The 17,675-nt window shown below is 33.5% G+C and overlaps 1 protein-coding gene across 1 annotated transcript; it reads right to left on the bottom strand.

The window, feature by feature from the left end:
• Window positions 1–5,319: 5,319 nt before the first annotated feature.
• On the bottom strand, window positions 5,320–7,042 carry LOC131874858 (uncharacterized). Its single transcript, XM_059218785.1, has 2 exons — window positions 6,628–7,042; window positions 5,320–5,504 (listed from the first exon to the last, which is right to left on the bottom strand). The coding sequence occupies exons 1-2, from the start codon at window positions 7,040–7,042 to the stop codon at window positions 5,320–5,322; spliced, it is 600 nt and encodes a 199-aa protein (XP_059074768.1).
• Between the last annotated feature and the right edge of the window lie 10,633 nt (window positions 7,043–17,675).

The following is a 17,675-nucleotide window of genomic DNA, read 5'->3' as shown; positions in this document are numbered from 1 at the left end:
AGCCACGAAATACAACAAATACACAATAATGAACTCAGTACACATTTATTGGATCGAATATCAACATTTATATATATCAAAAAAAGGCATGTCCACCAAGTCAATACAAGTATTACAAAAATGTGGCATATGCCATGTCCAAATTGATATACAATAAAAATGTAGAATATATCTACATGTATTGGTCATTCTATGATGAAAACTAACACTATATGATCCTAAACTTGTGGTGGATCATCAAAATCAAGTCTCTTCGATGTAGAAAGTGGCTTTGTAGATGGCTACAAAACCACAATTCAAAAGCCAAGTTAGAATTATTTTGTAGAAAATAGTTCACAATTAACAATATAACTATGCATTTAACTGTAATTCCTTTGCAATTGAAATGTAGATTACCTTATCGACTGATTTCAGAGCTAATGTCTTCGCTCTCCTCTCCTTGTCACTCTTAGGAATTTTCTTGAAGAGAAACTTAAAAGGATCCACATTATGGCCGAACCACGAAGGGGGATATTGTAGATTAAATGTACAATTAATATAATATACTAACATAAACACATCAAAAACACTTAAAATCTATAATATAGAGAACAATGATGTATCAGTGCCTGAGATGCTTCTCCAATGGACTGAGGATGGAGAAATTGTCGCTATTACCTATACAAAAAATGATGAAAGATTAAATACAATTAATATAATGATAAGTATTGTAGGTTAAAAAAAATTAGTGTAATATATCAAACAAAAGTGTACCGAATCCTGAGATGCTTCTCCAGTGCACGGAGGAGGGCTCACCATTGATGAAGCAACTATGTATATTTCTTGTATGAAAAAATTATAAGATAATAATTTATCACAAGTTCAAATGTACACGTGCATATAATCATGAAATCAAGAAAATAAAGTAGAGATACATACCTCCGCCCTCTCTCGATCCACGGGCGAATCGAGTGTATTCAACAAATCCACATAGCTCAATGGTCATTGTACATGTACAATAGATAAAAACACTAATCAATTTACAAATCCCAACTAAGACAATTTCAACATTTTCAAACAATTGTACAACTAAAAATGTGTTCAATTACCTTCTTCCCATGTTTTGGCATCTTTGAGGAATTCTTTTGCTTAGGACGAGGCTTAGACATGGAGGGGGTACCCTAAAAAAATAAAATTAACATGAGGTATTAGTACAGATAATATATTAAACATAATTTTAAAAATCTAAAATGAAATGAATTGCATATTCCATCAAAACAATACATAAAAAAGGGTGTACAAAATATGATACCGTATAGCCTTGTAGGCCAAAATCGATCGCTAAGAGCATGATGTCATCAATCAAGGACATTTGGTCCCCTGTCAACACCTACAAACTAAAAATTAGACCAAGCATTAAAGATAGTTAGTATATCTTATAATTTTTTGAATTCAAAGTGTACTATAGTATTTTAACATGTTACAAAATTTATACCTCAGGCATCGAAGTTGCAGTTGTAGTAACTACGGCAGGAGTATGGGATACCATTGTTGCATCCTAAAATGCATGTTATTTGTACCAATTTAAATTGATGTATAAATGAAAATTTATTTATGTAATTACAAATTTAAAGTGACTGATAAATAAAATACTATGAATTCAAATCAACACACCTGTGTTTGCGGCTGATGGCCAAACAACATGTCCATCAACTCCTCTGTCAGCACCACATCCTCAGTCGTCCGGGTCTGACATCTACTCCCGCAAATCGTGCACAAATGAGATGTGGATCCATCTACAGTGGCTTTTTCATCTGTCCTTGAGCATATCCCCAAGCAACTGACACACACATGTTGAATGGGCTCTTTGTCGTCACCTGGAGCAACTAATGGCTCATCATCCAGTACAAGAGGGTGTGCTAACTGTGTCCCATGCTGGATGATGGCACCAGTCAATGTTGTGGCTTCTTTAAGAGTTTGTAGATCCATCAAATATTTCATCTCTACTGGGACAACCTGATGCACCTTGGATTTGGGTGCTAGGGGGAGACGACTCTTCGGAGCTACTCGCCTACAGGCTCCAGGTCTATCTTGGGCAAAGCTACCACCTCTACCATGGAACTCTCTCATGTCAAAATAGTTTGGCCGCATATTGAGGACAAACTCACAGTATACTTTTCTCAAAAAATACAATGGCACCTCATAATTATTACAAGGTGGACCATCTAAGACCATCCACCACCTCTGCCAAAAAAGACTCTTCATCTGCACATTGGTACACCAATGTATGGGAAACCTCTTTGCATTAAGAGGTAACCACATATTGAGGACAAACTCACAGTATACTTTTCTCAAAAAATACAATGGCACCTCATAATTATTACAAGGTGGACCATCTAAGACCATCCACCACCTCTGCCAAAAAAGATTCTTCATCTACACATGGTACACCAATGTATGGGAAACCTGGAGCAACTAATGGCTCATCATCCAGAAGAAGAGGGTGTGCTAACTGTGTCCTATGCTGGATGATGGCACCAGTCAATGTTGTGGCTTCTTTAAGAGTTTGTAGATCCATCAAATCTTTCATCTCTACTGGGACAGCTTGATGCACCTTGGGTTTCGGTGCTAGGGGGAGACGACTCTCCGGGGCTACTCACCTATAGGCTCCAGGTCTATCTTGGGCAAAGCTGCCACCTCTACCATGGAACTCTCTCATGTCAAAATAGTTTGGCTGCACATTGAGGACAAACTCACAGTATACTTTTCTCAAAAAATACAATGGCGCCTCATAATTATTACAAGGTGGACCATCTAAGACCATCCACCACCTCTGCCAAAAAATATTCTTCATCTGCACATTGGTACACCAATGTATGGGAAACCTCTTTGCACTAAGAGGTAACGACTGACCAATTTTAGGATCAACAAAAAGGGCACATATTTGTTGTTTACTAATATTTTTGTTTCTCACTCCCTCGTATGATAACCCACCAGCATAGTATTGACGACACATATCCCTAAAGTTTCCCCATTTTATAATTTGTGTGGAAATGGTTGTGGCATGTGGCGAGGGATTTATGATGCTCAAGCTCAGATGTTTTCAATTTATTAATCAGTCTATTTATTTTAGCCGTGTTTTTCCCTAACTGATTAATCAATTGTTCACGTGTTTCAGGTGTACGGTCAAAAGGAGGAACTGGAGGTGTATCTTGTGGGTTTTGTTCGGGGTTTTCAAGAGGTGCATTTTGTTGTTGTTGTTGTGGATTATCAAAATCTAGTTTTTGAAGCAAAAAATTAAAAAACCTAATCAAAATAAATGAATTTAAATTCAAAACGTAAAACAAATTGAATAAACGAGAAAGAAAAACAAAAATTAAGAAAAACTAACCTTGATCCATCGCATTTGGTGGAGAAATGTGGCAGCCCGTTCGCGGTTTAGTGGAGAAAAAGGAGGAAAAAACATTGTGGTCACGAGGAAAATAAGACCCAGTCCTTTTTTTAAAAACTTTTTTTGACAGGTACTATGTACGTGGTTTTTTAGGGCTTATGAATGCGTAAGCGCTCACTTTCCTAAAAGCAACATGTACGCGCTCACTTTCCTAAAGACAACACTTACGCGCTCACTTTTTTAAAGACAGTGTGTACGCGGTATCTTTCTTTAGGCTCAGGAACAACGGACCTAAGCATGTACGCAGTGGTTTCAAATTTTAGTACCATGTACGCATTGCTTGTTTTTTTATGTTTTTTTGGTGTGGTGTCCACTTTTCTGACCACCATCTTTGTGCACATACCCAAAAGAAAATTAATATAATCCACTAACACCCACTTTATACTTCCCACCTTCTAAACTCTCTTCCTATTTAATAATAGCATACCAATATCCTTCATAACTCTTGTCCTACTAATAATCCAAATAGAAAACCATTGAGGTCCCACATTATGAAAATTTATCATGTTATTTGTGTAACTCCATTATGCCCAAAAGGATAGCCAATATTGAGTCAAATATTCTCCTCTTGATATTTTTTCTCATTTCAACAAATTATTTTCTCTTTTTTTTAAAGTATATTAAAAGAATTTGAGAAATACCATATGTGGATCCCATATACTTTACAAGATGCGGTTAGCCATGATATCCACTAGTTTTCCATCCATATTGAGGGTTTCTATGATAATATTTTGAGTTGTGTGGGTTTTTGGTATAATTTATTTGTGTTTCAAACATAATATTCTTATCTATAAAAAATATAGTTGCAATAACAAGTCCATGCAAATAAGAATTTTCTAAATTAATGTAGTGCTTCTAGATTCAATTGTGTTAGATAGTTTTTACCAATAACATTTTTACCAATAATTTTCTAATTTCTTAAATTATAATTTAAGAGTTTATATATCATTAAATTAAGGTTATATATGAATGAGAAACTTGAAATCTATAAATTAATTATGTTTCACTTTGGTTCAAATGTGCACATATGGACTAACCACTACACTCTATAAAAGTGAATTTACATACTTATCTAAACTTATGCATGTGAGAATGGACTAGTAAAATTCTAATTATAAAATAGGTGACCTCAATCTTCTAATGTTTAAATCAAAGTAAGGAATTGTTGGTGTTTACACACAACTTTATGGACTTGTTGAGTTGTAAGGTTTGTTTCTTCATTAGCCAAACCCTTTGATAGACCAAGCTAATGGTGATGGACTAAGATCGAGGAAAAAAAGCAACTCTGTGATAAGCTTCTAGGATGATGAAATGATGTTGTTTTCAGTTATTTTACTCCTTTTGCAATTGAATTATAGATGTGCTTCAATATATTATTTTCTCACTCCTAGATGCTTTAAATGAATTAGGATTAAAATCTTTGAATACACCACACTGCCATTCAATTTAGTATAAGTTACACTTTAGTCAACTCATAATAACTAGTAAAGGTAGAAAACATGGGTGCAAACTAAGAAATTTAAATTTAAAGGTTTGAGCTTTAGATCTATGATTATGAAAATGACTTGGGCTAATTCCACTCACTTTTTTAATTTTTTTTTTAAGGTAAGTGTTATCTTTATGGGGATAGCTCCCTATATTACTCCAAAAAGTTATACTAGCCTAAAATAGATCAACTACCAATAAAGCCCAACATCCAACTACAACAACTACCTTATATCTATCCAGACCCACCATATACAATATCGTTATCAAACATCATCCATTACTCATTCCTCAAGAAGTACAACACTTGTGAAATGAATTCACCCAGGTTGAAAAGAGTATCCGAAGATGCCTCTATCAACCACCAGTCCTCTGCCTCCTTAAGCTGCCTAAATGCTTTCAGATCACCATTCGAAACCCCATCTCTGAAAAATCGACCAGGATTCCTTAACAAAATTCCTCTTCCTCTGCTTCTCATCCCTCTGATCCCTTTCCTCTCTCTCCTCCTCGCTGTCCATCATATCCTGTGCATCGAGGTCCTCCTCATCTTCAGTCTGATCCCCTTCCGCTTCTGTCTCCTCTTCTGAGTCTGAGGAAAGATAGTTAGATGGCTTAAAATAAATATTTAGTATGCTTTCTTATACTTCATCCTGCATTTCGCATAGGGCCTCCACCACCACATCCCCATAGTCTTTATTCACAAAATCTCTCAGAATCTTTACACACCTCTCCTTTGATTCCAGAACATCCACAATCGGTGCTAATATAGCTTCGTATATGAATCTGTCGCACCAATGCCTTTCCAAATTCAAGGAAATTTCCACCATTTCCAGATTCACCTCATAGATATCATCCTCTACGTTAAACAACGTAATGCACTAATGCTCAATAGTCTCTGCACAGTTCCTGCACACAATCCCTATGAATGGAGCCATCCTATGCCATCAATTCTACTTTCCATCTTCTGGAATGAACCACTCTATGCAACCTCTATCCTCATATAGAATCTTGTCACTTCTAGAATCTACTAAAACGGCCTCGACAAACAAAACATATCCAATCCCAATTATAGGAAATATTGAATAAATATTTTTTTAGATCTTTTGTCCCTACTAATTTTGCTCTTGTTGCCTTCTCCGAGTTGTCTTGTCCTTATGCAATTTACCACCTCAATCTCCTAATGCTAATCTTTCTCTCCCCATGACTTGGGCACATTGTTGGTAGCACTCGAAGAGCTCTGAGTCCTTGTCTGCATTGCATGTCTAAATTTCTGATATGCCATTATGGTTAAATTTCCTTGTGAAAAGAAGTGCAGGTCACCTCATATGTCACATACTAAATCTACCTCTATGCTATACCTTGTCGGGGACAACTTGAAACATCCTTTTTTATGGCATCCATTAGTTCTTGTGAAGCTTCATCTAGCTTAATTGAGCAGAACTGATTTTCTCCTACTACTCTCAAATTTTCCAGGAGATCTCCCACTCTATTTCCCTCTCTATATGTGTGAATAATTTCGAAATCCTCAATCCGTTCCAACAAACTATTTATAAAAGGCAGTCATTTGTTTAATCTCCAATTGTGAAAAGAGGATTGTATTACTCCATTGATGATAGCTTGGGAATCTCCTTCTATGATAACCTTGGACATGTTCAAACTTGCTTCCAAAGCTCTTATTTATGCTTCATTTTTTGAACTCTCTCCTAAATTACCATACACTCCACTAATCATTCTACCATTCTCATCTCTTAGTATAGCCTCGAAGCCAACCCTGCCTGGATTACCTTTACTGGCCCCATCAAAATTGAGCTTCACCCAATCCTTTGGTGGCACAGTCCATTTAATCAGACTCATATCTACTTGTCTCTTAGAAGGTACAACGGGCCCTATATCTTTCAAAGACCACTTTATCTCCATGCTCCTATCCCAATTGTTATATCTGTAATTCTTTCTCATGACACTCTTACCATTTACAACTTCCTCTCTGGAAACCTTAATTTTTGAAATAAGCTGCTCGGTAGAGAGTTCTACTTCCTTAAATATTCTCCTTTTTATCTCCTTCCAAATATGCCACACTACTAAAGTCGGTCCTACCAACCAAATGTCACCCCATTTAGATTTGGCCATGTGAGGCAATTCCACTCATTTGAACTAGGGTGATGAATAATTAAATATGGTAATCATATACATTTCTTGGTGATGAAATGGAGATCTGCTAGGTTAAGGTAATTTGTCAACTTCCAAGAAAAATACACCATCTTACATGTCAATACATAAAACATAACCTAATCATTGTGAACCTAATACAAAAAACATAAATATATAAGTTTCACCATTACACTTAATAATATATACAAGACAAAAAAAAATCCATTTGACATATAAATACTTCTAAAAAAAAATTTAATTAAAAGAAAATCAATATGGTCCACTAATCCCCACTTTAGACTTCCCACCTTCTAAGATAATTTAAAGATAGCATACCATATTATTCATACCTCCTGTCCTAGTGATACTCAAAATAGAAATGAGGTCCCACAATATGAAAATTTATCATGTTCTTTGTGTGACTCCATTTTGTATTGAGTAAAATATTCTCCTTATATTTTTTTCTCATTTTAGAAAATTATTCTCTCTTTTTTTTAATATATTGAAAGAATTTGAGAAATATCCTATGTGGATCCCATATACTTTATAAGACTCAGTCAGCCAAAACATCCACAAGTTTTCCCTCCATAGTGGGGGTTTCTAGGATAAAATTTTGAGATGTGTGAATTTTTTGTATAATTTATTCATATTTTAAACATTTAATATTCTTATCTATAAAAAAATATATTTGCAATAACAAGTCCATGTAGATAAGAATTTTTGAATTTCTTAAATTATAATTTAAGAGTTTATAGATCATAAAACTAGGGTTATATATGAATGAGCATCTTGAAATCTAAAAATTAATTGTGTTACACATGGGTTCAAATATGCACCTATGGACAAACCACTACACTTTACAAAGGTGAATTGGTACACATATCTAAACTTATACATGTGAGAATGAACTACCAAAATTCTAATTACAAAATAGGTGACTTCAATCTTCTAATGCTTAAATCAAAATAAGGAACTTATGGTGTTTACATACAACTTTATGGACTTGTTAATTTGTAAGGTTTGTTTCCTTGTTAACCAAACCTCTAGATAGACAAAGCCAATGGTGATGGACTTATATTGAGGAAAATATGAAACTGTGTGGTATACTTCTAGGATGATGGAGTGATGTTGTTGTCAAAACTCATACCCCCTTTTGCAATTGAATTCTAGACATGCTTCGATAGATTATTATTTCACTCCTATATGCTCTAAATGAATTAGGATTAAAATCTTTAAATACACCACACTAGCATCCAATTTAGTATAAGTTACACTTTAGTTAGCTCATAATAACTAGTAAAGGTAGGAAACATGGGTGTCAACTAAGATATTCAAATTTAAAGGTTTGAGTTTTAGATCCATGATTATGGAAGTGACTTGGGCTAATTCAACTCATTTGAACTAGGGTGATGAATAATTAAATATAAATACCATATCCATATCTTGGGGATGGAATGGAGATCTCCTAGGATAAGGTTATTTGTCAACATCCAATCAAAATATATCATCTTACATGTCAATACATAAAAGACAACCTAATCATTGTAAACCAAACATAAAAAAAAACATAAATATATAAGTTTCACCATTCCATTTTATAATAAATACAAGACAGAAAAATTTGTTCGACATATAAACACTTATAAATTTTATTAATAAAAAAGAAAATCAATATAATCCACTAAACCCACTTTAGACTTCCCATCTTCTAACCTCGTTTCCTATTTAATGATAGCATACCAATATTCTGCATACCTCCTGTCCCACTGATACTCAAAATAGAGAACCATTGAGGTCCTATATTATGAAAATTTGTCATGTTTTTGTGCAACTCCATTATGCCTGAAAGGAGTTATCCAACATTGAGTAAAATATTCTCCTCTTGATATTTTTTTCTCATTTCAGCAAATTTTTTTCTCTTTTTTTAAAGTATATTGAAAGCGTTTGAGAAATATCCTATGTGGATCCCATATACTTTATAAGACTCGGTTAGCCACAACATCCACTAGTTTTCCTTCCATATTGGGGGTTTCTAGGATAATGTTTTGAGTTATGTGATTTTTTTTGTATAATTTATTCATATTTCGAACATGATATACTCATCTATAAAAAAATCTACTTCCTATAACAAGTCTATGCAAATAAGAATTTTCTAAATTAATGTAGTGTTTCTAGATTCAATCGTGTTAGAGAGTATTTACCAACAATATTTTTACCAAGATTTTTTGAATTTCTTAAATTATAATTTAAGAGTTTATAGGTCATTAAATTAGGGTTATATCTGAATGAGCAACTTGAAATTAATTGTGTTTCACTTTGGTTCAAATGTGCACCTATGGACTAACCACTACACTTTATAAAATTGAATTGACACACATCTAAACTTATACATATGAAAATGAACTAGCAAAATTCTAATTATAAAATAGGTGACCTCAATCTTCTAATGTTTAAATCAAAGTAAGGAATTGTTGGTGTTTACACACAACTTTATGGACTTGTTGTGTTGTAAGGTATGTTTCCTCGTCAGCCAAAACCCTAGATAGACCAAGCCAAACATGATGGAATAGGATCATGGAAAGTAAGCAACTATTTGGTATGTTTCTAGGATGATGAAGTAATGTTGTTGTAAAATCTTTTTCCTCTTTTGCAATTGAATTATAATTGTGCTTCAATAGATTCTTATTTCACTCATAGATGCTCCAAATGAATTAGGGTTAAAATATTTAAATATACTACACTAGCATCCAATTTAGTATAAGCTACACTTTAGTCAACTCATAATAACTAGTAAAGGTAGAAAACATGGGTGCAAAGGGGCAAGTGCAAGGTAAAATAATTAATCAGTCTAATTATTTTAGATGCGTTTTTCCCTAATTGATTAATTAATTGCTCATGTGTTTCAGGTGTACGGTCAAAAGGAGAAACTGGAGGTGTATCTTGTGGGTTTTGTTTGGGGTTTTCAGGAGGTGCATTTTGTTGTTGTTGTTGTGGATTATCAAAATCTAGTTTTTGAAACAAAAAATAAAAAAACCTAATCAAAATAAGTGAAATTAAATTCAAAATGTAAAACAAATTGAATAAACGAGAAAGAAAGACAAAAATTAAGTAAAACTAACCTTGATCCCATAGCATTCGATGAAGAAATGCGGCAGCCCATTCATGGTTTAGTGGAGAAAAAGGAGGAAAAAACATCGTGGTCATGAAGAAAATAAGACCCGGCCCTTTTTTTTCTAAAAAAAAATTGACAAGTACCGCATACGCGGTTTTTTAGGGCTTATGAGCGCGTACGCGCTCACTTTCCTAAAAGTAGCACATATGCGCTCACTTTCCTAAAGACAACACATACACGATATCTTTCTTTAGGCTCAGGAACAACAGACCTAAGCATGTACGCGCTCACTTTCCTAAAGACAGCGTGTACGCAGTATCTTTCTTTAGGCTCAAGAACAACGGATCTAAGCACGTACGTGGTGATTTCAAATTTTAGTGCCACGTACGAACTGCTTGTTTTTTATGTTTTTTTTTGGGTGGTGCCCACTTTTCTAACCACCATCTTTGTGCACATACCCAAAAGAAAATCAATATAATCCACTAACACCCACTTTAGACTTCCCACCTTCTAACCTCTCTTCCTATTTAATAATAGCATACCAATATCCTTCATAACTCTTGTCCTACTAATAATCCAAATAGAAAACCATTGAGGTCCCACATTATTAAAAAAATATCATTTTATTTGTGTAACTCCATTATGCCCAAAAGGACTTAGCCAATATTGAGTAAAATATTCTCCTCTTGATATTTTTTTTCTCATTTCAACAAATTATTTTCTCTTTTTTTTTTAAGTATATTGAAAGAATTTGATAAATATCATATGTAGATCCCATATGCTTTACAAGACTCGGTTAGCCATGACATCCACTAGTTTTCCATCCATATTGAGGGTTTCTATGATAATATTTTGAGTTGTGTGAGTTTTTTGTATAATTTATTTGTGTTTCAAACATAATATTCTTATCTATAAAAAATCTAGTTGCAATAACAAGTCCATGCAAATAAGAATTTTCTAAATTAATGTAGTGCTTCTAGATTCAATTGTGTTAGATAGTTTTTACCAATAATTTTCTAATTTCTTAAATTATAATTTAAGAGTTTATATATCATAAAATTAGGGTTATATATGAATGAGAAACTTGAAATCTATAAATTAATTATGTTTCACTTTGGTTCAAATGTCCACATATGGACTAACCACTACACTTTATAAAAGTGAATTTACACACTTATCTAAACTTATACATGTGAGAATGTACTAGTAAAATTCTAATTATAAAATAGGTGACCTCAATCTTCTAATGTTTAAATCAAAGTAAGGAATTGTTGGTGTTTACACACAACTTTATGGACTTGTTGAGTTGTAAGGTTTGTTTCTTCATTAGCCAAAGCCTTCGATAGACCAAGCCAATAGTGATGGACTAAGATCGAGAAAAAAAAGTAACTTTGTGATAAGCTTCTAGGATGATGAAATGATGTTGTTTTCAAATATTTTACCCCTTTTGAAATTGAATTATAGATGTGCTTCAATATATTATTTTCTCACTCCTAGATGCTTTAAATGAATTAGGATTAAAATCTTTGAATACACCACACTGCCATTCAATTTAGTCTAAGTTACACTTTAGTCAACTCATAATAATTAGTAAAGGTAGAAAACATGAGTGCAAACTAAGAAATTTAAATTTAAAGGTTTGAGCTTTAGATCTATGATTATGGAAATGACTTGGGCTAATTCCACTCATTTTTTTAATTTTTTTTTAAGGTAAGTGCTATCTTTATGGGGATAGCTCCCTATATTACTCCAAAACATTATACTAGCCAAAAATAGATCAACTACCAATAAAGCCCAAGATCCAACTACAATAACTACCTTATATCTATCCAGACCCGCCATATACAATATCACGTTATCAAACATCATCCATTACTCATTCCTCAAGAAGTGTAGCACTTGCAAAATCAATTCATCCAGGTTGAAAAGAGTATCCGAAGACACCTCTGTCAACCACTAGTCCTCTACCTCCTTAAGCTGCCTAAATGTTGTCAGATCACCATTTGAAACCCTGTCTCTGAAAATCGATTAGACTTCCTTAACAAAATTCCTCTTCCTCCGCTTCTCATCCCTCTGATCTCTTTTCTCTCTCCTCCTCACTGTCCATCATATCTTGTGCATCAATGTCCTCCTCATCTTCGATCTAATCCCCTTTTGCTTTTGTCTCCTCTTCTAATACTAAGGAAAGATAGTTAGATGGATTAAAATAAATCTTTAGTATGCTTTCTTTTACTCCATCCTGCATTTCACACAGAGCCTTTGCCACCGCATCCCCATAGTCTTCATTCACAAAATCTCCCAGAATATTTACACACCTCTCCTTTGATTCTAGAAGATCCATAATCGGTGCTAATACAGCTTCATTTATGGAGTCGTCGCACCAATTCCTTTCCAAATTCAAAGAAGTTTCCACAATTTCTAGAACCACCTCATAGATATCATCCTCTGCATTAAACAATGTAATGCACTGATGCTCAATAGTCTCTGCATAGTTCCTGCACACAATCCCTATGAATGGAGCCATCCTATGCTAGCAATTCTACTTTCTATCTTTTGGAATGAACCACTCTATGCAACCTCTATCCTCATATAGAATCTCGTCGCTTCTAGAATCTACTAAAACGACCTCGACAAAAAAAACATATCCAATCCCGATTACAGGAAATATTGAATAAATATTTTTTTAGATCTTTTGTCCCTGCTAATTTTGCTCCTTCTGCCTTCTCTGAGTTGTCTTGTCCTTCTGGAATTTACCGCTTCAATCTCCTAATGCTAATCTTTCTCTCCCCATGACTTGGGAACATCGTTGTCTGTACTCGAAGAGCTCTGAGTCCTTGTCTGCAGTGCATGACTAAATTTATGATATGCCATTATGGTTAAATTTCCTTGTGAAAAGAAGCGCAGGTCCCCTCATATGTCACATACTAAATCTACCCTACCCTATACCTTGTCGGGGACAACTTGGAACGTCCTTTTTTATGGCATCCATTAGTTCTTGTGAAGCTTCGTCTAGCCTGATTGAGCAGAACTAATTTTCTCCTACTACTCTCAAATTTGCCAGGAGATCTCCCACTCTATTTCCCTCTCTATATGTGTGAACAATTTTGAAATCCCCAATCCATTCCAATAAACTATTTATAAAAGATAGTCATTTGTTTAATCTCCAATTGTGAAAAGAGGATTGTATCACTCCATTGATGATAGCTTGGGAATCTCCTTCTATGATAACCTTGGAGATGTTCCCCTCAACACACATGTTCAAACCTGCTTCCAAAGCTCTAATTTATGCTTCATTGTTTGAACTCTCTCCTAAATTACTATACACTCCACTAATCATTCTACCATTCTCATCTCTTAGTATAGTCCCGAAGCCAACCCTACCTAGATTACCTTTACTGGCCCCATCAAAATTGAGCTTTACCCAATCCTTTAGCGACGTAGTCCATTTAATCAAACTCCTATCTACTTGTCTCTTAGAAGGTACAACAGGCCCTATATCTTTCAAGGACCACTTTATCTCCATGCTCCTATCCCAATTGTTATATCTATAATTCTTTCTCATGACACTCTTACCATTTACAACTTCCTCTATGGCAACCTTAATTTTTGAAATTTGTTGCTCAGTAGAGAGTTCTACTTCCTTAAAGATTCTCCTATTTCTCTCCTTCCAAATATGCCACACTACCAAATTCAATCCTACCAACCATATGTCACCCCATTTAGATTTGGCCATCTGAGGCGATTCCACTCATTTGAACTAGGGTGATGAATAATTAAATATGGTAATCATATACATTTCTTGGTGATGAAATGGAGATCTGCTAGGATAAGGTAATTTGTCAACTTCCAAGAAAAATACATCATCTTACATGAATACATAAAACATAACCTAATCATTGTGAACCTAACACAAAAAAACATAAATATATAAGTTTCACCATTACAGTTAATAATATATACAAGACAAAAAAAAATCCATTTGACTTATAAATACTTCTAAAAAAAATTAATTAAAAGAAAATCAATATGGTCCACTAATCCCCACTTTAGACTTCCTACCTTCTAAGATAATTTAAATATAGCATACCAATATTCTTCATACCTCATGTCCTAGTGATACTCAAAATAGAAAACCAGTGAGGTCCCACACTATGAAAATTTATCATGTTCTTTGTGTGACTCCATTTTGTATTGAGCAAAATATTCCCCTTGATATTTTTTTCTCATTTCAGAAAATTATTCTCTCTTTTTTTTAATATATTGAAAGAATTTGAGAAATATCCTATGTTGATCCCAAATACTTTATAAGACTCGGCCAGCCACAACATCCACAAGTTTTCCCTCCATATTGGGGGTTTCTACGATAAAATTTTGAGTTGTGTGAAGTTTTTGTATAATTTATTCATATTCTAAACATTTAATATTCTCATCTATAAAAATATATGTTTGCAATAACAAGTCCATGTAGATGAGAATTTTTGAATTTCTTAAATTATAATTTAAGAGTTTATAGATCATAAAACTAGGGTTATATATGAATGAGCATCTTGAAATCTAAAAATTAATTGTGTTACGCATGGGTTCAAATATGTACCTATGGACAAACCACTACACTTTACAAAGGTGAATTGACACACATATCTAAACTTATACATGTGAGAATGAACTACCAAAATTCTAATTATAAAATAGGTTACCTCAATCTTCTAATGCTTTAATCAAAATAAGGAACTTATTGTGTTTACACACAACTTTATGGACTAGTTAATTTGTAAGGTTTGTTTCCTTGTTAACCAAACCTCTAGATAGACAAAGCTAATGGTGATGGACTTATATTGAGGAAAATACGAAACTGTGTGGTATACTTCTAGGATGATGGAATGATGTTGTTGTCAAACTTATACCCCCTTTTGCAATTGAATTCTAGACATGCTTCGCTATATTATTATTTCACTCATATATGCTCTAAATGAATTAGGATTAAAATCTTTAAATACACCACACTAGCATCCAATTTAGTATAAGTTACACTTTAGTCAACTCATAATAACTAGTAAAGGTAGGAAACATGGGTGTCAACTAAGATATTCAAATTTAAAGGTTTGAGTTTTAGATCCATGATTATGGAAGTGACTTGGGCTAATTCAACTCATTTGAACTAGGGTGATGAATAATTAAATATAAATACCATATCCATATCTTGGGGATGGATTGGAGATCTCCTAGGATAAGGTTATTTGTCAACATCCAATCAAAATATATCATCTTACATGTCAATACATAAAAGACAATCTAATCATTGTAAATCAAACACACAAAAAAACATAAATGTACAAGTTTCACCATAACATTTTATAATAAATACAAGACAGAAAAATCCATTTGACATATAAACACTTCTAAATTTTATTAATAAAAAGAAAATCAATATAATCCACTAAACCCACTTTAGACTTCCCATCTTCTAACCTCTTTTCCTATTTAATAATAGCATACCAATATTCTTCATACCTCTTGTCCCACTAATACTCAAAATAGAAAACCATTGAGGTCCTACATTATGAAAATTTATCATGTTTTTGTGCAACTCCATTATGCCTGAAAGGAGTTAGCCAATATTGAGTAAAATATTCTCCTCTTGATCTTTTTTTCTCATTTCAGCAAATTATTTTCTCTTTTTTTTAAGTATATTGAAAGCGTTTGAGAAATATCCTATGTGGATCCCATATACTTTATAAGACTCGGATAGCCACAACATCCACTAGTTTTCCATCCATATTGGGGGTTTCTAGGATAATGCTTTGAGTTATGTGAGTTTTTTTGTATAATTTATTCATATTTCGAACATGATATACTTATCTATAAAAAAAATCTACTTCCTATAACAAGTCTATGCAAATAAGAATTTTCTAAATTAATGTAGTGTTTCTAGATTCAATTGTGTCAGAGAGTATTTACCAGCAACATTTTTACCAAGATTTTTTGAATTTCTTAAATTATAATTTAAGAGTTTATAGATCATTAATTTAGGGTTATATCTGAATGAGCAACTTGAAATTAATTATGTTTCACTTTGGTTCAAATGTGCACCTATGGACTAACCACTACACTTTATAAAATTGAATTGACACACATCTAAACTTATACATGTGAAAATGAACTAGCAAAATTCTAATTATAAAATAGGTGACCTTAATCTTCTAATGTTTAAATCAAAGTAAGGAATTGTTGGTATTTACACACAACTTTATGGACTTGTTGTGTTGTAAGGTTTGTTTCCTCGTTAGTCAAAACCCTAAATAGACCAAGCCAATCATGATGGAATAGGATCATAGAAAGTAAGCAACTATTTGGTATGTTTCTAGGATGATGAAGTAATGTTGTTGTAAAATCTTTTGCCTCTTTTGCAATTGAATTATAGATGTGCTTCAATAGATTCTTATTTCACTCATAGATGCTCCAAATGAATTAGGGTTAAAATATTTAAATACACTAAACTAGCATCCAATTTAGTATAAGCTACACTTTAGTCAACTCATAATAACTAGTAAAGGTAGAAAACATGGGTTCAAAGTAAGAAATTCAAATTTAAAGGTTTGAGTTTTAGATCCGTGATTATGGAAATTGCTTGGGCTAATTTCACTCATTTGAACTAGGGTGATGAGTAATTAAATATGGAGATCATATCCATATCTTGGGGATGGAATGGAGATCCACTAAGATAAGGTTATTTGTCAACTTCCAAGCAAAATGCATCATCTTACACGTCAATACATAAAAGATAACCTAAACATTGTAAATCCAACACACACAAAAGAACATAAATATATAAGTTTCACCATTACAATTAATAACAAATACAAGACAAAAAAAAAATCATTTGACATATGAACACTTTTAAATTTTACTAATAAAAGAAAATCAATATAATCCACTAACACCCTCTTTAAACTTGCACCTTCTAACCTCTTTTCCTATTTGATAATTGTTGGAATGCACTGATACCGACAATAAACTGAGAAGGCGGGGGGGGGGGGTGTGAATCAATTTACTCACAAGTACCATAATTAATTCAATTATAAACCTTATACGAGAGCACGAAACAATGAAAGATATATCATGAAAGCACAACGCACATAACACCAATATTTTGACGTGGAAAACTCGGAAAGGGAAAAACCACAATGGGAAACCCTACCCACAATCAGATGAATACTCTACAATAGTATTATGAATAATTACAATAGGGTTTGCACTTGTAGAAAGGCCAACATCCTAGAGCGCACTTCTCATCACAAAGGGAAGTCTCACTGACTTGCATACTAACACCCACTTTAAACTTGCACCTTCTAACCTCTTTTCCTATTTGATAATTGTTGGAATGCACTGATACCGACAATAAACTGAGAAGGCGGGGGGGGGGGGGGGGGGTGAATCAATTTACTCACAAGTACCATAATTAATTCAATTATAAACCTTATACGAGAGCACGAAACAATG

Source organism: Cryptomeria japonica, chromosome 4 (assembly GCF_030272615.1).
Source record: "Cryptomeria japonica chromosome 4, Sugi_1.0, whole genome shotgun sequence".
NCBI classification, from domain to species: Eukaryota; Viridiplantae; Streptophyta; class Pinopsida; order Cupressales; family Cupressaceae; genus Cryptomeria; species Cryptomeria japonica.
The sequence above is the reverse complement of the archived record's forward strand: the minus strand, read 5'-3'. Positions and strand labels throughout refer to the sequence as shown.